This window comes from Hemibagrus wyckioides, linkage group LG02 (assembly GCF_019097595.1).
Source record: "Hemibagrus wyckioides isolate EC202008001 linkage group LG02, SWU_Hwy_1.0, whole genome shotgun sequence".
Classification (NCBI taxonomy): domain Eukaryota; kingdom Metazoa; phylum Chordata; class Actinopteri; order Siluriformes; family Bagridae; genus Hemibagrus; species Hemibagrus wyckioides.
In genome coordinates this window covers 22614728-22640092 of record NC_080711.1, presented here as the reverse complement: position 1 = coordinate 22640092, position 25365 = coordinate 22614728, and the positions used below count along the sequence as shown (strand labels likewise).

The 25365-nt window shown below is 40.2% G+C and overlaps 1 protein-coding gene and 1 pseudogene across 1 annotated transcript; both read right to left on the bottom strand.

Annotated features, from left to right (window-relative positions):
• Window positions 1-4219: 4219 nt before the first annotated feature.
• LOC131364554 (aerolysin-like protein) lies at window positions 4220-4925 on the bottom strand (annotated as a pseudogene).
• A 6050-nt stretch (window positions 4926-10975) lies between these two features.
• Window positions 10976-13004, bottom strand: LOC131370160 (aerolysin-like protein). The gene is made up of 2 exons (XM_058417300.1): window positions 12905-13004; window positions 10976-12164 (listed from the first exon to the last, which is right to left on the bottom strand). The coding sequence occupies exon 2, from the start codon at window positions 12147-12149 to the stop codon at window positions 11187-11189; it is 963 nt and encodes a 320-aa protein (XP_058273283.1). The 5' UTR covers window positions 12150-12164; window positions 12905-13004; the 3' UTR covers window positions 10976-11186.
• Between the last annotated feature and the right edge of the window lie 12361 nt (window positions 13005-25365).

Here is a 25365-nt window from a genome sequence, read left to right as displayed (position 1 = left end):
AAATATATTGTGGAGCAAACTATACATCCATTTTAACAAGTAAAATAATGAAATAAAAACAACTGCAGTCAAAACAATAGTAATAAATAAGCCAATTAGTGTAATGGTGTATAAGGTATAAGTAATTATGTAAATACTATTTATGTAGATATAAATAAGTTATTGCACAATAGTTGAACATAGGGGTTGCATATTGTGAGAGAGTATTAAAATGTCATGGTGTAACATCCAGGAGACCCCGCCCGAAGCAGGGCTCGAACCTGGATCTCTGCGGTAGTCGCAAGCTTCCGAACGCATACGGAGGATAAGCAGGATAAAACAACGTGCTGCTTTAATAACATGGATCAAACAAACTAACAAAAGACATGGGGCAAATAAACATGATTAACAAACCATAACGTGACCATGGAAACCTACGAGATGACAGCACCTGAACAAACAAACAAATAAACATACAACCACCAAATGAACGAACGCACGCATGCACACACGTACGAACAAACGAACGCACAAATGAACAGGCAGACAAACAAACAGTGATTGACAAAGACAGATACAAAAGGGCTCTGATATATAGGCCAGAGCATTAGAGCTGAGATGTCCAAGTTGAGAAGGGGTCTTTAGGATGTTTGCTGCCCTTTTAAGGCAGTGTGATGTATAAAGAGCCTTAAGTCAGAAAGCAGCCGATGATTTTACGTGCTGAGTTGATCACCCTCTGGAGGGCTTTCTTGTCTACCTCTGAGCTGCTAGTGTACCAGGTAGAGTTGTAGTACATTACTGAAAGCAGAGCTGGATTTACAAAGCCTGTTTCAACTGTACTCACTGCAGTGTTTTTGAAGCTGCAGCCACTGATTTGGACGAGCTCACAGAGACTGTAATTTTATGTATCAGTTTCTGTGAGGATATGTGCATTCCTACCAGGACATTCCTGTCATTCAGTCATGATAAACCATGGTTTATGGAAACTGCCAACTGCTTCATCACACCAATGAGTGCATTATTTTTCTGCATTATTTGTATGATTTGTTTGATAGTGATGCACACGTGGCTCTCGAGGGAGCCGGCTGTGTGCGCTGCAAAACATTTCATCTCTGTAACTCTGTAACCCAGCTAAGCGCTTGTACCTCGTGACTTGGGTCCCTTGTCTGCTGAGGCAGCGTGTGAACTTAGATCATGGGTCTCGCAGGTAGAGTTAGTGGAAGCAGAACAAGAGATGAGTGATCCCCTTTCTCTTGCCCTCGGATTTCCCCGCTTCAGCACCAGGAGCTTGCTTTGCGATTTCTCCTGACCCAAATAAGGAATTATTGTCTTCATTGGACTCTGAGGAGCTTGATGTGGATGATAATAAGTGGTATGCCACTGAATTGCTTCTTGAGAGAAAGCAGTGGCATTCATGCTGTTGAGTTTCGCACGTTGTCACTAAGCTCATTTCGTGTTCACTTGCTTGTATTTCCAGCCAAGCATTTCCGCAGTGTGGCTGGAGTCCTGCGTCTGTTGAGGCAGTGCGCCTGATTCTGTCATGGTTTCACATGAATCACTTTTATTTTTCAGATGGGAACTTACGTTGCGATTTTTGCCAACCTACATGAGGATATAATTCTATCTGCATCGGACTCTGTGGAGTTTGATGAGGTCATCAAGAAGCAAACAGCATTTGAATTGCCACGGCATTCTGTGGTGTTTGAAAAGCTCCTAGATGTGATCACACATGCTGTTGCTAAACTTAGCTTAGATTGGCATGATGAAAGGTTAGTGTTGTCCGCTATGAGCTTGACAAACTCTGACTAACTTCACTCTGCCTTCCACCTCCATGTAGGCATCTCCCATTTTTCCTATACCTCCACACTGAGGTGTCAAGGCTATGGACTAATCCTTACTTTACCTGACTGTTCTCTTCAGCTCATGCTGACTATTCAGCCCTTGTGAACTTTGATGAGCATGGGTATGCAGTGATGCCTTAGGTTGAAGAGACACTTGCAGGCAATCTCACCCCTTTGGAAGTGGAAGTATTGGAAGTGGTTCGAACAGGCCAGAGGGCAGTTGGTGTGACATCCAGACCTGGGAACATATGGCACAGGCTTTGACTCAGTTCTGTACATCTATGGGCAGGAATAGCAAGCAGAAGGTCTTCTGTATGAGTGCTGCAGAGAAGTGGATTCCAGAGTGTCCAGAGCTGGTGGAGGAGAACTCTGGGTCTGAAATCTGTGGGCACATATTGTCGGTAGGGGGACATTCAGAGGCCACAGTCTTGGTTTCTTCTTTCATCAGTGTCCAGATTGACAGTAGCTCTCCTTTTCCCACATTATAATTACTCTCAGCCAGAGTCAGTCTGCAGGAAAAGTTTACACATGGGTACAGCTTGCCCAGTTCATCAGGGTATTTCAGGATGAGGGCCATGGTAAAAGTCCTTTTCAGATAGTTGAAGGCTGCTTAAGCTTTGTCAGTCAATAGGAGTCTCTTTAATGTTCCTCCTAGTAATGCAGTCAGTGTGGCAGCAATAAAACTGTAGCCCCTTATGAAAAGTTATTGAACCCCAAGATGTACCGTAGGTCCTTGACAGTGGTGGGAGTGGGCCTTTGTGTGACTGTTTGCACCTTGCTGATTTCCATCTCCACCCCTTGTCTGCTAATTATGTAGCCATGGAAGGTGATAGTTTCTCTATGGAATTCACATATTTTTGATCTCCAGTTGGTGCTGTAGGAGGCAGGACAGTATCTTGCATAGTTATACATGCTCTTCTAGGGATGTGGAGTAAATCAGGATATTGTCTATGCAGATTGAAATATGACAGGCACATTTGTCAGGCCATACAGCATCACCAAATATCTGTAGTGACCCCTGGTGGTGTGGAAGGCCTTCCCCCATTCATCCCCCTACCTGTTGCAGATAAGGTTAAAGCACACTGCAGGTCTGTTTTCTTTTTTAGTTTTTTTTTTTTTTTTGAAGTAACGCACTTCTCTGAGTTGTTCCATGGTAGCGGGCATAATAATAATAATAATAATAATAATAATAATAATAATAATAATAATAATACATAATAATACATTTAAATGTGTTTGAATACAGCATATATAAATGTTTTCTCCAGCATGTATAAACATTTAAGTAGGAAGACTGGGACTCAAAGCAGACCCTTCAAAGGTTTGATGGCAACTTAAAAGATTTTTAAAACTCTAACAGGAAAACCTGCTTAGTGGTAGTGCTCAAGAAGCATCTAGAATTGTATATACACTACCAGTCAAAAATTTGGACACACCTTTTAATTCAATGTTTTTTGTTTAGGGATTTATTTTCTACATTCTAGAACAATCCTGGAGATTTCAAAACTATGAAATAACACACATGGACTTAAGTAATCCATATGTAATGACAACAAAAAACAGTCAGCTGTTATTTTAAGACACGAAGGTCAGGTGTTCTGGAATAGTTCTTGCAGGAACAGTATTGTCAAGTGCATTTGCAAAACCCATCAAGCACCATGATGAAACTGGCTCACATGAAGACCATCCCAGTAAAGCAAGACCAAAACTGACCTCTGCTGCAGAGGAGAAGTTCATTTAGAGTTACCAGCCTCAGAAATCACCAATTAACAGCACCTCAGATTAGAGCCGTTATGAAGGCTTTACAGAGCATCAGTAGCAGACATATCTCAATATCAGCTGTTCAAACGAGATTATAGTGTATTTCAGCCGCCTTCAGCATTGTTTTACAATGTAGAAAGAAATAAACATCAGGAAAGACCATGGGATTAGAAGGTGTGTCCAAACTTTTGACTGGTAGTGTACATATGCAAAAGTGAGTGAGAATATTACTTTCATTTGAAATGGGATTTTACTGATGGAAATCAGAACAGATTATAATCTTCTCAATCTACTGAAAAAAAAGAATCAAATACAATTGTTTCAGTAATGTAAAATCAAGCTAGTGGTACATTTTGTTCATAATTCAGAATGTTTTGTAAAGAATGTTTTATGAATCATAACTGTGGGTCTGCACCACTGGAAGACTCACAGAATAAATCAAATCACTGTTTTCATTGGTTTACAGATTTGGAGAAAAAAAATCAACCCAAAAAATCATGATTATGAAAAGCTAATAATAAAAACAAATCAATTAAACCAAGTTAACATCAAACACAAACATTAGCTATTTAAATAATCTTATATATGAGATTAATTATATTGCTCTTTTTAAAGCATGTTAAGAATTTAACTGAAAGCTACACCAAGCTTCCATCACCAAGTTTTCCATTAGAGTAAGTGACACCCTTGTAGGTTCCACTGGTTTTAAACTCCAGTATGCCACCATTACAGCAGGTGATCCTGATGAGTCCAGTAAATGTGAGATCAACTTTAGCTTTACCAATTATAATGTGTGCATCCACGGTTTTACCTGGAGGAACTTTAAAAGAAAACAAGAAAAACTTTTTTCTTTGGTTGTCACCGAAGCATATGTACCTATCACCATTTTTTATTCATATCCGGATGTGCCCTCCACAAGCAGTGGAATTCTTGCCTTCACTTTCAGGCAGAACTTGATTTCCAGTTTGCCAGTCACAGATCAGGAGGATGATCGGGTGATTTTTTGGAGGCCTCAATTTGGCATTGTTGAATTTTAGTAGTGTCGTTCTGGTAGGACATGGATTTGATGTCTATTTCTTTCACCTTGTGCATCACTTCATGAATGGTGGTATACTCAACATTGGTAAGCTCAGCAGACTTGACAATGTTCACAAGTATAAAGCCTAATATCCCACCCAGAATGTCCTTTGATTTCCATGCATATCCCAGAAGCAACATCAACTGGAATTTTTCGGTGCAGCCTACCAATTTTCTTGCATAGAACTCCCGGGAGTGACTTGTCTTGAATTTCATGGCACCCAGACAATCTTGATTTGGCCAAATTGAAAGGGAGGTGAATTCCATCTTCAAATGTAAACTTGTTCAGACGTTTTTTCAGTACTAAGTCTGCTGCAACCAAAAACAAATCTATCAACTTGGAGGAGTACATGACATCAGTGATCAGCTACATCAACAAGTGCATCGGTAATCTGACCGTCTCGAAGACACACACCCCACAAGCACAAGCGGAGACTCCTGGCGCATGTGGCAGGGCATACAGGTGATCACAAACTACAAGACCTCATCACTTGCCTGTGATAGTGACGCCTCCCTTCCAGATGCGCTGAATGACTTCTATGCTCTGTTCAAGGTACAGAACAGCGTAGCAGTGAGGAAGACCATCCCTCTCCTAATGATCAGGTGCTCTGTTTATCCACGGCTGAGGTGAAGAGAACTCTATGCAGGCGGAAGTCTGCTGGACCAGACAACATTCCTGGCAGAGTGCTCAGGGAATTTGTAAAGCAGCTAGTGGATGTCTTCACTGACGTCTTCAACACTTCCCTGAGCAGCGCCATTGCTCCTACGTGCCTCAAGCCATCGTCCCCGTACCAAATAAGTCTACGGTTTCCTGTCTCCTCCATCTGGCCCTCACCCACCTGGACAATAAGGACTCATACATACGAATGCTGTTTATAGATTTCAGTTCAGCATTCAATACAATCATCCCTCAGCACCTGATTGAGAATCTGAGCCTGCTGGGCCTGAACACTGCAACTGGATCCTGGACTTCCTGATCGGAAAACCTCAGTCAGTCTGGATTGGGAATAGCATCTCCAACACCATCAGATTGGGTACTAGGGGCCACTCAGGGCTGTGTGCTCTCACCCACTGCTGTTCACTCTGCTGACTCACGATGTGCAACAATGCCCAGCTCGAACCACATTATTATATTTGCCAATGACATGACCATGGTGGGTCTCAGCTTTAACTTCACCTGGTCACTTAACACCAAGAAAGCCCAGCAGCGTCTCTACTTCCTGTGGAGGCTGAGGAAAGCCCATCTCCCTCCCCCCATCCTGAACATATTCTACAGAGGGACCATCAAGAGTATCCTGAGTAGCTGCCTGGTTCGGGAATTGCACCATCTCGGATCGTGATAGTGAGGACAGCTGAGAAGATCATTGGAGTCTCTCGTACCTCTATCATGGACATTTACACCACACGCTGCATCCGCCAAGCCATCAGCATTGTGGATGACCCCTCACACACACTCTTCACCCTCCTGCCATCTGGAAAGAGGTACCAAAGCATTCAGGCCCTCACAACCAGACACACTCACCTGTGTGCACTGACTCACACTACTTATGTTGACCAGTTTAAATTTTATTTGCACTTTTTCAACTGCTACTACTGTATTTTTGCACAATTCATACTGTCACGCTGCTATATATATATATGTTTATGAACATATGTGTTATTAGATACCTGGTTTTACAGTTTCTCGAGTTTGCACATTTTATTTCATTTTGTTGCACATGTTTCTTCGGTGCTATGTGTCCTGTCTTGTGTTGTTTTTTTGCTTTCTGTTTCTTCACTGTCTTGTCTTTGTCCTTTTTGCACCTGGTTGCACACGTTGCACTTTATGTAGCTAGGACAAACTTCTGCCTCTAGCTCTGTGTTATTGTTTCTGTTTTGTAGTTATATGTTTTATGTAGTCTGTGTAGCACCAGGGTCCTGGAGAAACTTTGTTTCATTTCACTATGTACTGCGTCAGCTATATGTGCTTGAAATGACAGTAAAGCTTCTTGACTTGAAACAGGTATAAAAAGCAAGAAATTGTGTCTTTTCAGAACTAGCAGCAAGAAATTTGGGGGGTGGGGTGGGTAAACAAACTATTTAAAGTTAAATTTTTGTAGTGTGGGCTACATAAATTAAAGCCATGACCACAAAACAAAACGTTGTGTTAGGCTGTTACAGATAATAACAGGCAAAATGTTTTCTTACCTGATATCACTGATATCTTTGCAGGATATAAATTCACTAACTTTACACTGGTGACTAAACAGATCCTGTCTGACTCTTCCATAATTCAGTTTTTTGTTCACCGTTGACATCCCATGACTCAAATTTGTTAAAAATGAAATCACAGATTACCGGGGGAATGACCGAGCAGCATGCACCCACTTAACAGATCTATTTCCAAAACTGATAGGAAAAGCGGGAACAGTTGTCATTGCCCAGTTTTCTGGATGACAGACAATAGGAATTGTTTCATCATGCTAACAAAGCAATAACTACAGGAAAAGATATAAAGAATAAAGAAAATATATCTGCTTGCTTAGTTTAATTTGTATTTATATTTAATCAATTGGTCAAATGTTTTTTATTCCAGTGTATGCATAAAATATGAATAACGTATAATTAAGTTTATTAATACCTATGGGTTTTCACATGCACATATATGAAAAGCTAATGGCTGGATTGACATCATGATGTCATTACAGTGACATTCATGTGGCCCTTAGAATGACCTTCTTGCATTTGAACAAATCCTTGAACTTGATCCTCTAGAACCACAGTTATGCCAAAAAGCTAACTGTACACGCATGGCAGTGACATTTTACCCTTTATTGTGTTGCAGTATTACACAACCTGTTAGTTTAAGATTACGCCTCTGTCCACCTCTGACACATTCTGTTCACATGCAATTATGTCTTTTTTAAATAATCAATTTCCTTAGACTGTCACAGAAACAGTTAAGAAAGCACAATTTATTAGTTTAATTGAAACAGTGGAAGTCTTGTAGATATTTTATTTTGTATTTCTTAAATTTGTTTTTAGTTAGGAATATTTCACAGCAATCATTACAATATATACATATTGTATTTCTACAGGTTATTAAACTACAGTATTTAGATTTAATGTTTAAATGTTTTCTGTAAAGTTTGATGTTTAATGTTTAAATGTTATATGTAAAAGTTTTATTCATTACTTTTTATTACATTTTATGCATTTTTTATTTTATTTTATTTTATTTCTAATTTTCTTTGGCAGCTGTTTTACTTTTTTATTCTTTTTTTTTAATACAAATTGTCTTTCCAATATATTGTTGCTAATTTTAAGAATTAACCAATATTATTTAAACCAGTCATTCTTTATTTACATAGAGTAATGCTTTGCAAACATGAACAAACTTTAGCATAATGTAATGTCAGTAAATCTGAGATAATATCTAACATTTAATCCAGTACATTCAGCATTTGGAAACATATTGCTAATATAGATATGTATATTATTCAATCATTGCAAGTGCATTTCACTGAACAGTTAAAATGTGCCGAGTTACTGTGCTACGGCTGTGTTACTGTGCCAGAGTTGAATTATATATGAATACTGATGCTCTGTTTTCAGAATTTAGAAGGAACTAATCAGTGAAGTGGCTTAAAATGTAAAACGATTCTATAAAAGTTGTCTCATGAAAGATGCCAGTTTACAGATAAGACAGAAGCTGCATGTTTTCATATTTATTCTGGTTAAAGTTAGTGGTCTTGGACCTTATGCCACAATTCCAAGAAAGGTGTGTGTGTGTGTGTGTGTGTGTGTGTGTGTATTTGTGTGTGCATAGTCCACCAGAACTAATACAAACCTGTCTCATGTTGTTATGTATATAACAAATAAAATTTTTAATTTTTATTTTAAACCAATATCGGATATCTAGAAACCAAAGTGCCTATGTAAATACTTGACTGAAAAAAAATATCTATAGAAACTAAAGTAATAACTACTCAGCATGAGTTAATTATATTGGTGGTAGCTAGGTTCCATAAACATGCCTCTTTAACAGAAGAATTATTTTTCCATTTTAACCTAGCATTCCTAAATGTTTGTGTAAGATCCCTGAGTGGGTGAGGGAGGGAAATGCCAAAAAGTAATACGAATAATAGAGGGTAATAAAATATATATACAAACTGTAAGTATATTCTTAAGAGTATGTGTGCACATGATCAATCACACCCAGCTTCCAGTAACTGGAAATGATCCACAACCCAAAAAGACCTTTATTTGCTCTTTGATTCAGTCATTTCTACACAACTAGACTGGCCAAAGGACGTCCAATTCTGTGCCTTTCTGTGACTCTTCCAGTCTCTCTGTATCTCTGTCGCAACCTGCTGATGACACTCTGTGACACTCTAAGCTCAGTGGCCACTTCCCTTAAGAACATCCTGTTTGAAGCCTCGCAATGGCGAGGTTCTGTTGATCAGTTGTTAGGTGTGGTCTTGGTCTCATGATGTCAAAATGTGAACAGCATGATGAAGAGGACTGTTTAAATACCAATTCTAATGGAACCAGAAAATTTATTGGTGGATTCATGGATCAAACACCAGTTGTGAATTTTACCGTTAAGCACCTTGTTAGGGAACAGCAAGTTCTGCAAAAAGTACTGAAACACTGAACAGTTGGACATGTGCATTCAAAAGTGTAGAGAAGGTCAAATTAAGTTCACCTGGAAAGGTTATAGTGCATTTTAGGTGCATCCTGAAATTTCACCCGAAAGCCGAATATCCTTAACTTATTGTGAGTAGTGTAGTTTTAAGGAAGTGAATGAAAATGAGTCTAGTTCTGTGGATGTGACTGAATCATAGAGCAAATAAAGGTCTTTTTGGGTTGTGGATCATTTCCAGTTACTGGAAGCTGAGTGTGATTGATCATGTGCACACATACTTTTAACAATATAGTTATAGTTTGTATATATATTTTATTACCCTCTATTATTCGTATTACTTTTTGGTTACCTGCAAAACATTTAAGTTTTATCAAGTTAAAATGAAACATAACTATAATAATAATAAAGAGCATGTCCAGCCATGTCAACATTGCGTTCCTCCAGAGGATTTCCCATGTTAGCTTTGTTAAGACACGGTGCTCTGGGATGCTGGCGTTCTAAAAGAATCTAGAATAGTACTTAAGTAAAAGTAAAAATGAGTCAGAACATTAGATTTAATTGAGATGGATTTTATTGAGGGAAATCATAAATGAACATGTAAATATAAAAGAATCGAATACAATTGTTACACAAAGCTAGAGTCAAACTAAATATAAAGAACATGAAATGAGATGTAGGTTTGCACCACTGGACATTCACAACCACTTTTCCATCAGAGTAAGTGAAACCCTTGTAGGTTCCACTGGTTTTCTGCCTCTCGTGTCCTCATTTCCCTCCCTCACCCACTCAGGGATCTTACACAAACATTTAGGAATTGCCAAGTTAAAATGGAAAAATAATTCTTCTGTTAAAGAGGCATGTTTATGGAACCTAGCTACCACCAATATAATTAACATATTCAGCTCATAAAGCATTATCAGTCAGTTGTATTACTAGATTACTGATTTATTTATTTTTCAAATTTTTATTAGATGACTTTATACTTCCAAATAACTAGTGCATACCAATTGATTAAAACCAGTTATTCATTATTTATACATGGCAATGCTTTAGAAGTTTCTCTTAACTGAGATGAATAAAGCCTGTGCAACTCCATTTCTATAATAAAAAATACAAGTGGATTTTACTGACATAAAACATAATCAGTTGTTTTTAATATTGTTTAGTTAAAGTGTTCATACCTAATGAGGATTTAAAAACACCTCAGAAGTAACTAATCTTGTACACATTATGGCCAAAGTGGACAAAGTTCTGAGAAATTATAATTAAATGAAAGCAAAAGATAATAATTATAGTATAGAAGTTTAGAAAAAATGTACTTGTAAGTGAAAATTGTGTTCATTTGTTTAAACGTGCTCAAGTAGTGTATGAGTATTCATCTACTCCAGAATATAGAAACATTTTACTGGGAAGACTGGGACTCCATGCAGAGCTTTCAAAGGTTTGAAGGCAACTTAAAAGATTTTTTAAACTCTAACTAGAAATCCTGGTTAGTGGTGGTGCTCAAGAATCATCTAGAATAGTACATAAGTGTGCAAAAATGAGTCAGAACATTAGTTTCACTTGAGATATATTTTATTGATAGAAATCATAATAGATTATAATCTTCTGAATATGTAAAAAGAAAATTGAATACAATTATTACATGAAGCTACAGTCAAACTAGATCTAAAAATAATCAAGTGATATGTTTTGTTAATTACTCAGCATGTTTTGTAAATAATTTTTTATTAATAGAAAATCTTGGTTAGTCTTGCATCACTGGACTATCAGAATAAACTGTAGGAATCATTGCTGTATGTATCTGTATGTATCATTATGACAAGCTAATAATTAAAAATAAAATCAATTAAACCAAGTTAACAGCAAATACAAACATTTTTCATTTTGAGAAATTAACTCTAAGCTACACCAAGAGTTTTGGTTGATTCATTCACAACCACTTTTCCATCAGAGAAAGAGACACCCTTGTAGGTTCCACTGGTTCCAAACTCCAGCACTCTGTCATTACAGCAGGTGATCTTGATGATGCCAGTGAATGGGAGATTGACGTTAGCTTCACCAATTACAGTGCGCGCATCCATGGTTTTACCTGGAGGAACTTTAAAAGAAAATGGGAAGAACTCCATTTTTTCTTCAGTGGTCACCGAAGCATATGTACCTATATCACCAACTTTTAATTCATATCCTGATGAGCTCTCCACAAGCAGTGGAATTCCTGCCTTCACTTTCAGGCAGAATGTGATTTCCAGTTGGTCGGTCACAGACCAGGAGGATGTTGGGGTGATTTTTTCGGAGGCCTCAATTTGGTATTGTTGAGTTGTATTAGTGTTGTTCTGGTAGGACATGGATTTGATGTCAATTTCTTTTACCTTGGGGATCACTTCATGAATGTTGGGATACTCAACATTGGTAAGCTCAGCAGATTTGATGGTATTAATGAATATGAAGCCGAAGCGATCAATATCCCAACCTGAGCGTCCTTTGATTCCTATGCAGATCCCAGAAGCAACATCAACTGGAACTTCTGGATACAGCCTGCCATTTGTCACGCTTACATGGAACTCCCGGGTGAGGTTTGTCTTGAATTTGATGGCACCCAGACGATTTCCATCTTGATTTGGCCAAAGTGAAAGGGAGGTGAGATGCTCTCCATCTTCAAATGTAAACTCTTTCAGATCACCATCAGGCCTACCATACTGTTTGGACTGGTCATCAGCAAGCCACACTGTCACAGCTTTCACCGTAGTTTCATTGACCCAAACACTGATCCTTTTCAACAGGGATCCATTTTCAGTGCCATCAAAATGGAAAGCCTCTCCTCCTTTCCCGCCGACTTCAACAACATTTGCCAGGTATGACATGATCTTGCTCTTAACCTTAAAAAGATAAACATTACGGTTTAAATGTAAAAAAAAATTCTCTTAATAAAGAGGCATGTTTAAGAAGAATTGTGGTTAAAAAATAAAATGCCAGAAGCATGAACTACTGCTGATATTATTTGCTGATTCAGCTCATGAAGCATGATCAACCAATTGTATCATTAGATGACTCTCTGTGTGCTAATGTTCAAAGTAATGCTTTACAAAAAGTTCCCTTAACTGACCTTAACCATGTGCAACACCCAGCCCAGACTATAACATAACAGATGCTATCCTCTGTGTTCTAATCATCTCGTCGATTACCTCACCCAGTTCCTGTTTGCACCATATAACTTCTGAGCTGGATAGATTTATCAGGTATGATCTTGCCTTGCCTTTATATTTTTGCTTGTTTTCTATCTTTCCTTGATACATGTGGTTGAACTGTTTACCCTCAAGACTAGTCTCTCCATTATGTTTCCTCTTCTCATGTCAGCTCTTGGTGTATCACTGTGTCTGAGACCCCTTCACTAACATTAAACATAGTAAATTCCGGCATAATACAGAACTTTGAGACCCTAAGATTTCACTGACATCATCATGTTCAGAGTTGAATTATGCAATTATTAAAGATTAACATACAGACATCAACAACATAAACAGCAACTATAATGCTGTAATACTATAATCTACATACGCAGTAATCTACAAACACAGTAAACCGACATAATGTAATCAAGAATAAACAGCACACTTACAAGGATCTGACAAAGCAGGTAGCAAAAAATGCCTTCTTCAAAAGATGTCTTGTGAAGGATGCAAGTTTATGGATAAGACTGAAGCTGCACGCTCTCATATTTATACCAAATAAAGTGGGTGGTCTTAGACCTTACACCATACTTCCAAGTAACAGTTTTGTTTGTTTGTCTGTGCCATTAGCTGGAATTCAGATTAGACAAGCCTTTCACTCCTTCAGAGGTTGATTGCCTTGAACTGTCAGATCACTTTAAAAGGCACAATGAATTGATTTATTTGTTTGCTTTCCTTTGTGTCACAGAAAACTTTGATAACCTGGACATGGTTTCTGTAACTGTTACTCCAGCCATGTTCACATCCATGCTTTAAAGTACCCTGGTTGAGCAGTTTGATTCTGGTACCATCAGATCCATCCAAGTTCAATTTTATTTAGCTGAAAGAAGACCTTTCTCCAGATGCCCACTCTGGATCCGCAAAGCCAACAGCATTATGGATGACCCCACACACCCTTCCCACACACACTTCACCCTCCTGCCACCTGGAAAAAGGTACCGAAACATTCAGGCCCTCGCAACCAGGCTATATAACAGTTTTTACCCTCAAGCCATCAGACTCTCAACACTCAGGGACTGGAATGCCCTACACACACACACACACATACACACCAATACTCAACTATTGTCTTTGCCCTCAGTCTGCTTTCTTTATATTTGACTTTTTTTGCATTTTTACAAATTTGCACACATGCCCTTTATGACAGTGGGATAATTTTTTGTTTACTTCTTAGCCCTTAGTTTTGTGTTGTCTCAAGTAGCTCGGTGTCCTTATGTAGCATCAGAATCCAGGATTAACGAGGTATCATTTCACTGTGAATTGCGTCACCCATATATGGTCAAAATGACCTTCAAAGCCAATTGGCTCGACTTGACCTCATACCACCCTTCCATGGAACAGGTTAGTTAGTTAGTTAGTTAGTTAGTTAGTTAGTTGGAATACAGATAACACACACCCTTATCATTTAGTTACTTTTTAGTACTTTTTGTCACAGAAACTTTTTCTTTGCCAAGAGAATAAAAATAGCTGCTCTTTTTCTATAAATTTCATTCTTCCTCTGTACCGATGATCATTGATCCTGTTTTGAATGTTCTTTTTGTATCTGGTCATTCTCACTGATGTCTGAAGCAATACTGGCTGCTTTATTCTCTCCTGTTTTCTTAATTTTGATCACATTTCTCATGACCTGTCTGATTTTGGGAGGGATTTGCCTAATATTGTGTGTTTTAAGAAAGTTTTATGAATCTGACTGAATGATAGAGCATATAAAGGTCTTTTGTGCAAGAAAGATATTCATTAATCATTTACAGAAATAACACACACCCTGCACTCCTCTTATTGCATAACTTACAGAGAGTGAACAATTTTATATAGCTTTTCCTTGTAATTATACAGAAAATGGTTATTAATATGTATATTGCAGATTCTGGTCCATTTATTTTAAACAAGGATACCAAGTTTTCATGATATGAAATTGAAGAAGGCTCTTGGTGTGGCTAAAGTTAGTTTTAAGGAACTAAATGAAAATTGAATTTTAGATCACACCAGAGTTCATGGAGTTCTGATATAGTTATAAGGAACTGAGTGAAAAGGAATCTAGCTGTTCGGATATGAGTGAATCATACATTCGTTCATTCATTGTCTATACCCGCTTATTCCTAGGACTCCTAGGGTCACAGGGGTCTGCTGGAGCCTATCCCAGCACACATAGGGCGAAAGGCAGGGGTACACCCTGGACAGGTCGCCAGTCCATCGCAGGGCCACACATAGACAAACAACCACACTGAGTGAATCATACAGCATACAAAGTTTTTTTTGGGTTGTGGATCCAGTTACTCAAAAATGGGTGTGATTCACTCATGGTGCTCACGTATTCTTAACAATGTAGGCAGGTTCTATATATTTTATAATCTTTTATTATTTGTATTACGTTTTGCTTATTGAATAACACCTAGGGTTTATCAAGTTAAACTGAAAAAAAAAAATCTGAGAAAGATGCATGTATAAGAATTTTTATTAAGATAATAATAAAATGTCTCATGCGCTTAATAAAAAGCACAAGCTACTGAACTTCAGGAAAGAGAGTATGTGTGTGTGTGTGTGTGTGTCTGTGTGTGTGTGTGTGCAGTGTAACAGGAACATTGAAGAGACTGTTAAGGTGCAAAAACTGCCAAGATATACATTAGTCATTTACAGGAATAAAGTGCACGCTGCACTGACCTTATAGCATAACCTATAGAGATTGAACAATTTTATATAACTTTTCCTTTTCATTATGAAGGAAATTGTCATTATCATAAGTAACACAGATTAAGGACCAGTTATTTTAAACAATGTTGCCTAGTTTTCATGATATGAAACAAAAAAAAGTGACCTAAGTGAACTACATTATAGCACCTTTTATAGCTGCTATAATGTAGTTCAAGATTCAAGATTCTTTTGTCACTATACAGAGTACAATGAAATTAGAGCAGTCCTTACAGTGCAATTCAAATATAATATGGTGCAAACTATACATCCATTTTAACAAGTAAAATAATGAAATAAAAATACTATTAATGTAGATATAAATAAGTTGTTGCACAGTAGTTGAACATAGGGGTTGCATATTGTGAGAAGGTCTTAAAATGTCATGGTGTAACATCCAGGAGACACCACCTGAAGCTGGGATCGAACCCCGAGCTCTGTGGGAGCTGCGAGCTTCCGAATGCAGTGTAACACCCATATGCAGGATAAAACGAAGCGCTGCTTTAACATGGATCAAACAAACTAACAGAAGACATGGGGCAAATAAACATGATTACCAAACCATAATGTGAGCATGGAAATGCGCGAACGCACAAACAGACAGACAGACAAACAAACAATGATTGACAAAGACAGGTACCAAAGGGCTCCGATATATAGGCCAGAACATTAGGGTTAATGGGGAACAGGTAACATGGCGGGAAATCAGAACAAAAGGAGGGGCGTGGCACAAAACACATAGGGAATATACAAACAACAAAGCAGGCTATGATGACTCACCTGCCAGCACCCCCTCTGGTGGAATGGCAGGGAACTGTCCCAGAGGTTCCTAACACATGGGATATAAACATGCCATAAAATATAGAATATAAAGTGCAGCAGAATGTTAACATACTGATTAATATATGAATAGACACATACTGAGGTATACAGAGAAGCCAAACTTATAAATTTTGTGTAAAAAAATTCCTGGTTTATATTGTTGCCATGCTTCAATTTATGTGTATGTGTGTGTGTTCACAAGCCAGCAGCATTTAGCTCCCATATGGTGCTAGGGTAGAAGCTGTTTTTAAGTCTATTGCTTTGCAAAGGTATGGACCTAAATAATTAGCCAGAGGGCAGTAGTTTAAATAAGTGATGTCCAGGGTGAGAAGGGGTCTTTAGGATGTTTGCTGCCCTTTTGTGGCAGTGTGATGTATAAGGTTTCTTTAAGGAAATCAGAAAGAAGCTGATGATTTTATGTGATCACCCTCTGGAGGGCTTTCTTGTCTACCTCTGAGCTGCTGGTGTACCAGGTGGAGTTGCAGTATATCACCACACTCTCAATAGAGCAGCAATAGAATGACAGTTGCAGCTGCTCTTGCAGGTGTTTTTTCTTTAGGATCCTTAAAAAGGAGAGTTGCTGCTATGCTTTTTTGACTGCTACTGAGATGTTTATGGTCCGGGAAAGATCCTCAGCAATGTTCATGCCAAGAAGTCTGTATGCTGGAACCCTCTCCACGCAGACTCTGTTGATGTCCAGTGGTGGGTAAGCCTTGTTGTGCTTTCAGAAGTCTATGATGAGCTCTTTGGTTTTTGAACCATTTCGGGCCTGGTTGTTTGCCCCACACAATTCTGTCAGTCTCTGGATCTGTATCTCTGTATGCTGTTTCACCACCTCCTGAGATGAGTCCAACAACTGTTATGTAGACTGCAAATTTGATGATGGTGTTGGTAGGATGGGTTAGGGTACAGTTGTAGGTGTAAAGGGTGTAAAGAAGTGAACTCAGCACACAGCCTTGTGGGGCACCTGTGCTGAGTGGTAAGGTGTCGGGGGTATAGGGGCCTTAACTTAACTATCTGGCAGCAGTTGGTCAGAAAGTTCTTAATCCAGTGTCAGATAATCAAGATGGTGCTGCGAATGGCAAGGAGTTTGTTTCTGGTAAAACTTATAGAAGAAGAATGACAAAACACAGAACAAACAAACAAAAATCTTATCTATAATTTTTACCAAAGACGAACTCCTTAACAATAAGCAACACATACCAAACAATATTTTTCTGGTGTTTGATTATTCAGATGTTTTGTTGGAAATTCTAGTCGGAGGTGCAGCCATTCTGGACAACATGATGTTAAAAGTTGAGCAGAGTAATGAAGCAGAGCTGGATTTACTAAGCCTGTTTCAATTGTACACGTTGCACCGTTTTTGATGCTGCAGCTACTGAGTTGGACGAGCTCCTGTAACTTTATGTATCAGTTTCTTTAAGGATATGTGCATTCCTACAAGAACATTCTTGTCATTCAGTAATGATAAACCATGGTTTAATGGAAAACACCAACCGCTTCATCACACCAATGAGTGTGTTATTTTTCTGCGTTATTTGTTTGATTTGTTTTATAGTGGAGCATGCAGCTAAGTGCTTGTTCCTCGTGACTTGGGTCCCTGGTCTGCTGAGGCAGCCGGCCAACTTAGATCATGGGTCTTGCAGGTAGAGCCTATGAGTGGTATGCCACTGAATTGCTTCTTGAGAGAAAGCAATCAATGGCATTCATGCCGCTGAGTTTCACATATTGTCCCCAAGCTCATTTCGCATTCACTAGCTTGTATTTCCAGCCAAGCATTTGGACATTGTGGCTGGAGTCCCACGAGGCAGCATGTCCAATTCAGTTGTGGTTTCACATGAATCCCTTTTGTCCTCTCAGCTGACTCTAATACCTCCGCCTTGGCTCCGGGAGCTCGTGTTGTGATTTCTCCCAACCTAGATGAGGATATAATGCTATCTGTATCAGACTCTGAGGAGCTCGATGAGGTCAACAAGAAGCAAACAGCATTCAAATTGCCACCGCATTCTGTGTTGTTCGAAAAGCTCCTAGAATTGATCACACGTGCTGTTGCTAAACGTAGCTTAGATTGGCATGATGAAAGGTTAGTGTTGTCCGCTATGAGCTTGACAAACTCTGACTAACTTCAGTCCACCTTCCACCTCCATGTAGGCATCTCCCACTGAGGTGTCGAGGCTGTGGACTAATTCTTATTCTGCCTGACTGTTCTCCTCAGCCCATACTGACTATTCAGCCCTTGTGAACTTTGATGAACATGGGTATGCGGCGATGCCTAAGGTGGAAGAGACACTTGCAGGCAATCTCAGCCCTTTATTAGCTGCAAGAAGAAAGTCTGCATTCCCATTGAGGGCCTGTCTGGCCACATCAGCCTTATAGGGAAGGCCTACAATTCCGCAAGTTAAGATGTTGCTGTGCTGCACACAGTTTTGCAGTTTTCACAGCTGGCAGTTTTGCAGTTGTACTGAGCTGACCTGCTAAAGGAGCTCAGCTGCGGGAAGGGGCTCATCAGTGAGGTCTGAAATATACCCGGCCACAGATTTAGCCCTCTGTGCAGGAGGGAATCCTAATGCCTGAGGGCTAGGGTTCTCAGGGATGCCCCTTTAGGTCCATTTCCACTGTTCCCTACCCTGCCACCTCCGGTGCTTCGAGGTTCAGCCATGACAACCCATGCTACTGCTCCTTATTAGTTGCCACCTCCTGGGTTAGCCCCTGGCAGCTGTTTTAGGGCACTATGTGGGTGAGAACAGTGAGAGGCTAACACCTCTCAGACCATGTGGCAGCAGAGAAGCTTCTGCAGGGTGCATCACAATGGGTTTTGTGGGAAAAAGCTGCAGAATCCAGTATGCCTCCTGTTATCCTTCTTTCAGGGTGTGCTGCCCATTGTTGTTGGCACAGACCAAACCTTGTTCTTCCAGGAGGAACCTCTCTCACATCTGAGAAAGGGGTTGTAGAGTGCATTCCCTTACCAGGTCAAGCCGGCAAGTGTTGGTTCCCAAGAAGGACTGGGGCTACACCCAATTTTAGACCTGTGTGCTCTGAATTGTATGCTGAAACATACAAGTCCAGGACGTTAACCCTCAAGGTCATTGTGTTGCAGATCAGGTCCGAGGACTGTTTTGTGACGATTATCCTGAAGGGTGTGTATCTTCACAAATGCATCTCAGCAAAGCACAGGGGACTCCCCTTGTTCATTTTCAGGGTGAAGCATACCAGTTCTGGGATCTCCTTTTAGGCCTAGTCTCATTGCTCCCCCTCACAGAGTGCATGGAGGCTGCTCTGGATCATTGCAACCTGGGGCATCCATGTACTCAATTATCCAGATGACAGGCTCATCCTGGCTCAGTTGAGGGAAGTGGCAGCCAGGCATTGAGATGCTGTGCTTGCCCATATGAGATCCCTAGGCCTCAACCCAGTGAAGTGTGTGCTTTCTCTCTCTCTCTCTCTCTCTCTCTCTCTCTCTGAGAACCACCTTCTGGGCGATATTTTGGGATTCAGCCATGATGTGGGCACATCTGTCTCCTGCTCTGGGGAATTCCATCCTTTCTACCGTAAAGGACTAACTCTAAAATCAGACTAGGCCAGTGCCTCTCTGCCTCTCAGGCTTAGAGAGTGCTTGGCTCATGACTGTAGTGGCCAAAGCTATTCCTTTTGGTCTGCTACACATAAGACTCTGGCTCAGGAGCAGGGGTTTTCACCCCCAAAGACACCCTTTTCAGGGTCACAAGGGTCACATGTCATGAGCTTTATGTGGACAGACCCCGGTTTCTCACCTTGGCTCCCACTCTTAGGGCATGTCCTTGTCGCATGTCTCTTTCAACAGACGACCCCCCCCCATTAGGCAGGGGAGTGGCCCTAGATGGTTGCCATGCCCATGGCATTTAGGGCAGCTCCTGTCTCTTATAGCACAACGATTGCCTGAAGATGGGGACTATGTTTCTAGTGATGAAACACTTTCTCCTGAAACTCAGGGGCTACATTTGTAGGGCCTCTTCATCAATCATTAGGATGGTCTGTGTTTGTGCCCTCTGTTGGTGGAGCAGGAGAGACTACAGTTTGGGTTCTTGGGACTTAGGCCTATTGTTTGAGTGCAAGACATAAGTCCTCTCACTTTTTGTCTGCTTTGGTGGCTGCAACAAATGTAATTCGGTCTCCAAGCAGCACCTTGTGCTGGGTAGTGGTAGCAATCTCCTAGGCCTATGAGGTGCACTGTGTGGCTTCAACTCTAGGGATTACACTAGGTGTATCACCTTGTCCAGCACTCTGGCTAGGGGCATTCCCCCAAGATATTTTTGCTTCAGCAGGTTGCTCCTCTCCACACACCTTTATCAGGTTCTATGACCTGGACTGGGACCCCACTCCTGTCTCCTAGGTCTTACAGGTCTAATGATGCTCTGCTCTTAGCTCATTTGTGCTCTTTCATGACCTACAGGACAGACATCTCCCAGTGTGTGGCGGCGTTGGTATTGGTGTTCCCATAGCGTCAGTTTGTTTACCTATAGATAACACTGAATATTATACCTTTCTTCTGTATAAATACTCCCTGTTCATCTCAGTAAATTTTGAAGAGTTCTACTATTCAATCACTGTCTCTGTGTGGTCTTTTAGCATCTCTTCCCTGAATTCAGCCCTGGAGGAAGTGGTGGCATTGCAACTTAGGCTTCTTCTCTGAGTAAACCTGAAAATGATTACTATCTACTAGGGCTATCAATCGATTAAAATAATTAATTGCGATTAATCGCATGATTGTCATGAGTTAACGCAACTCTCTCTCTCTCTCTCTCTCTCTCTCTCTCTCTCACTCTCTCTCTGTGTGCCTGCCTGCTTGCGTGTTTGTTTATCCACTGCTTCCACTTCTTTTCTGATTCCTGTCAGTGCCACAGTACACTTACGCTCATTCCAAATGCTCTCATTGGTTGACACGTCATCACCTTTATCCCAAGCCAATACGAAACGAGATCCCACCCCTCCCATCACCTGTAGTTTGTCTGTGTGTGTGTATTCAGTGCCAGTGAGCAGCAGACTTTTTAAATTATTACAAAATTACAAAATTACAAAATAATAAAAACTGTATTAACGCGCGATAAAATATTTGTCGGTGTTAATGAATTAATGAGTTAATGCGTTAATAACAGTCGGGACTGCTGAGAGGATTATTGGTGCCCAACTCCTAGGAACACCTCCAGGTTTTCTCCTCCTGTAGCAGGGTCAACCCCTGGGTCTTGGAGCTGGGTGACCTGGGTGAATTCTATGAAACTCTCCTATGAGTGGTGGGGGGTAGTGGTGGTGTTGGCTGAGGCAGATGGGGCATAAGCAAACTGGAGCAGAGAGACATGGAATGATGGGGAGATGCGGTAAGCAGACGGGAGCTGGAGGCAATTTGTCTTACAATCTTGAACGGTCTGATGAACTGAGGGCTGAGCTTCCTGCAGGGTAGTTTTAATCTGTGGTTTCGGGTGATATTTGCCCAGCTCTTGGAGTGGTAACTGGATGTCAAGCTCACGTTTATTGCTAGACTCTCACAAAAAGCTTACCACACTCTAGATGTGAATTGGATCCCCCGGTGGGATACTCAAGCAGTTATTGTGAAACTGTAGCTGTTTTCAAAGCAGTGGGGAGACCCATCGGAGGGGAGAACTCTGGGTCTGAAATCGGTGGGCACATATTGTCAGTATGAAAAGTTATTGAACCCCAAGATGCACTGTAGGTCCTTGACAGTGGTGGGAGTGGGCCTTTGTGTGACTGCTTGCACCTTGCTGATGTCCATCTCCAACCCTTGCTGTTGCAGGCAGGACAGTGTCTTGCATAGTTAGTGTACATGCTCTTCTAGGGAAGTAGAGTAAATCAGGATATTGTCTATGCAGATTGAAATATTACAGGCACATTGTCAGGCCATACAGCATCACCAAATATTTGTAGTGATGCAAATAAGGTTAAAGCACACTGCAGGTCTCAGTGTTTTTTTTAAGTAACGCACTTCTCTGAGTTGTTCCAAGGTAGCGGGCACCAGAGGGAAGGTTTTGGGAGACAGGACATTTATGGCATTGAGGCCCCTGTAATCTATCCATGGACAGAATCCGTAATCCTTCTCCACACAGAAGAACCCTACAGCTGCCTGGGATATGGAGGGGCGAATGAAGCTGGAGGTGAGGGCCTCCTCCTTTTATTCTTCCTTTGCTTGGGTTTTTGGGACCTATAAGGGGTAAACCTTACATTGTGGAAAGAACGTGTTATGCAGGAGTTCTGTGGTCAGTGTAGGGGTAACTTATTTGAACTTTCAAGTCCTCATATTCCTTAGGATTGGGCAATGAGGTCTGTGGTTCAGGGCTCTCAATGTAAGAGCAGCAGGGAAGGTAGATATCTTGTTGTGAACAGTGTTGCATACACTGAGAGGACAAATGAGTAAGTTCTCTCTTTTGCCATGAAATCTGGGTGTTTTGTGCTTGCAGCCAGGGGATGACAGGGTTATCTGGTGAATCAATCCTGAAGAGACTGATCTCCTCAACATGAAATAATAATAAATAAAGTAGGGCATCTAAGTAGAAGCATGCAATGGTGATTTCCTCATCTCAGACAATTTATTGAAACAAAAACCAACAACAGTGGTGGGTATACCACAACAAAAAATGTCAATGTCTCAATAATTTGTCATGTGCCTTTGACCATCAATTACAGCTTGACAACGACGTCTCATGCTGTTCACGAGTCGACTTATTGTCTGCTGAGGCATGGCATTCCACTCTTCTTGAAGGGCGGCCCTCAGGTCATTGAGGTTCTGGGGTGCAGGGTTACGAGCCTCTACACGGCGACTCAGCTGATCCCCTAGGTTTTCTATGGGATTCAGGTCTGGAGAAAGTGCAGACCACTCCATTTGAGGTACACCAGCCTCCAGCAGCCATTTCCTAATGATGCGACCTCGATGAGCTGGAGCATTGTCGTCCATGAAGATAAAATTAGGCCTCTGTTGTTCATGCAGGGGCACAATGACTGGATTAATGATGTTATTCAGGTAGTATTGGCTTGTCACTGTACCATTCACAAGATGTAGGGCAGTTCTGAGTAGACACACCTGCCCAGACTGTAACACCACCACAACACCGGTTCCCCTGGGCACTGTTCACAATGAAGCGGTCATCAACGTGGGATGTGGCCAAAGGACGTCCACTTCTATGCCTTTCTGTGACTCTTCCAGTCTCTCTCTATCTCTGTCGCAACCTGCTGATGGCACTCTGTGACACTCTAAGCTCAGTGGCCACTTCCCTCTGAGAACATCCTGTTTGAAGCCTTGCAATGGCGAGGTACTGTTGATCAATTGTTGGGTGTCATATTGGTCTCATGATGTCAAAATGTGAACAGCATGATGGAGAGGACTGTTTAAATACCAATTCTAATTGAACCAGAAAATTTATTGGTCGATTCATGGATCAAACACCAGTTGTGAATTTTGCCGTTAAGCACCTTGTTAGAGAACAGCAAGTTCTGCAAAAAGTACTGAAACACTGAACAGTTGGACATGTGCATTCAAAAGTGTAGAGAAGGTCAAATTAAGTTCACCTGTAAAGGTTATAGTGCATTTTAGGTGCATCCTGAAATTTCACCCGAAAGCCGAATATCCTTAATTACCAGCTCAGAATATGAAAAGATGGAACACAGCAAAAAAAAAAAAAAGATATAAAAATAAAAATATAATAATGATTTCACCTGACAAAATTTTACAGTTTTAGAGAATAAATCTCTTTGAATTCATGTAGTGAAAGCCAGAAATATCAGGAAACCTATTGTATAACATCTCACCATCAACTGTTTCAAGATTGATTTATCTATTGTGTATCAGAGATGTTACAGAAAGGTTTTTGAAGAGGAATGTATAGGCGCACTCTCCAGTGCCATGTTATTTCTCAGGTACAAATCTATAAAACTTTATTTATTTGATAAATATGTCGCTATAAGTGTTCATTACATCCAAATATAACTCTTTAGGGTTTGTTTTAGAATCTCTCTACCACAGCCCATTCCTACAAAACCCACACAAAGGTGATTATGTTTGACTCCAACTAGAGCATATTTATTACAAATAATCTAAAATTGTATTGAGTAAAATACAGAGTAAATTTAGAAGTAGTGCAACAACACACAAAACTAGATAAATGAACACAAATATAAAATAAATTGAGGTGCATATTTAGAGCTACTGCAGCAAAACCCCAAAATTAGACAAATTAACAAGAATTGAAAATAAGAAAAAGGTAAGGTACATATTTACTAATTGTGCAACAGTATAACAAACTGTGAATTACAAAAGAACACTAAATACACTAGTTTCAGTAATGTCAGAAATGCCACATCTGGACTTCTGTGTTGAAGAGAGCTATGAGAGCGACTGGGCACTTCCGGGAATAAACAAAGCAATAATACTGGACCAAATACAACAAACTAATCCATAATAAACTTGTGTTCACATACATTTCAGATGATAAGGTTTTCCTGATCACGATTCCAATGAGAACACATCTCGAAAAACATTAGCCCCATTGTCCAAACATTGACATTACAAACATTAGCCCCATTGTCCAAACAGCTCTGCTGTTGTTTGCCTATATATCCAACACTTCTCATGTTGTAAACATAGCAACATATAGTAAATCTAGAGTAAATCTGGATAGTCTTTCTGTTTCATCATGTGCAGCAATAAAAGACTGTGGATTGATTATTGACTCTTGTCTCTCATTTGAATTTCACGTAGATAATATAACTAGGGTGGCCTCTTATATACTCTTAACATTTCATTGGTTTACTGATTTGGAAAAAATATCAACCAAAAGAATCACCCATCCCACCACTTGCAGGAAGGACATGCACATGCAAAATCACATAAGTCACCGCTGGACCCCAGTGTCCCACACATACACAGCTCCAGTCAGCAAGTATCTATTTCTGAGATACTGGGTAGAGTGATACATTTTGGACTATATAGGTTCTATACATCTGTAACACATCTGTAATATGATCAAATATGTGTACACATTTTGTGGTTAAAACATTCAAAGAATTTAATTCAAAGCTTGTTAGACTGTACAAAGCTTTTTGCTTGATTCATTCACAATCACTTTTCCATCAGTACAAGACACTCGAGATCTTCCACTCCAACCTCCAACACATAATGGAGATCTTTATGGAGCTTGCTTTGTGCACAGGAGCATTGAAATGCAGGAACAGGTATAAGCCTATTATTAATAGTAAAAGGAAATTTTACATATTATAGAACACTTTGGTGGAACAGTTTGGGGAAGGCCCATGTATGGCTGTGATGTCCAGTGTCTCGTACTGTATATTAAACAGCCAC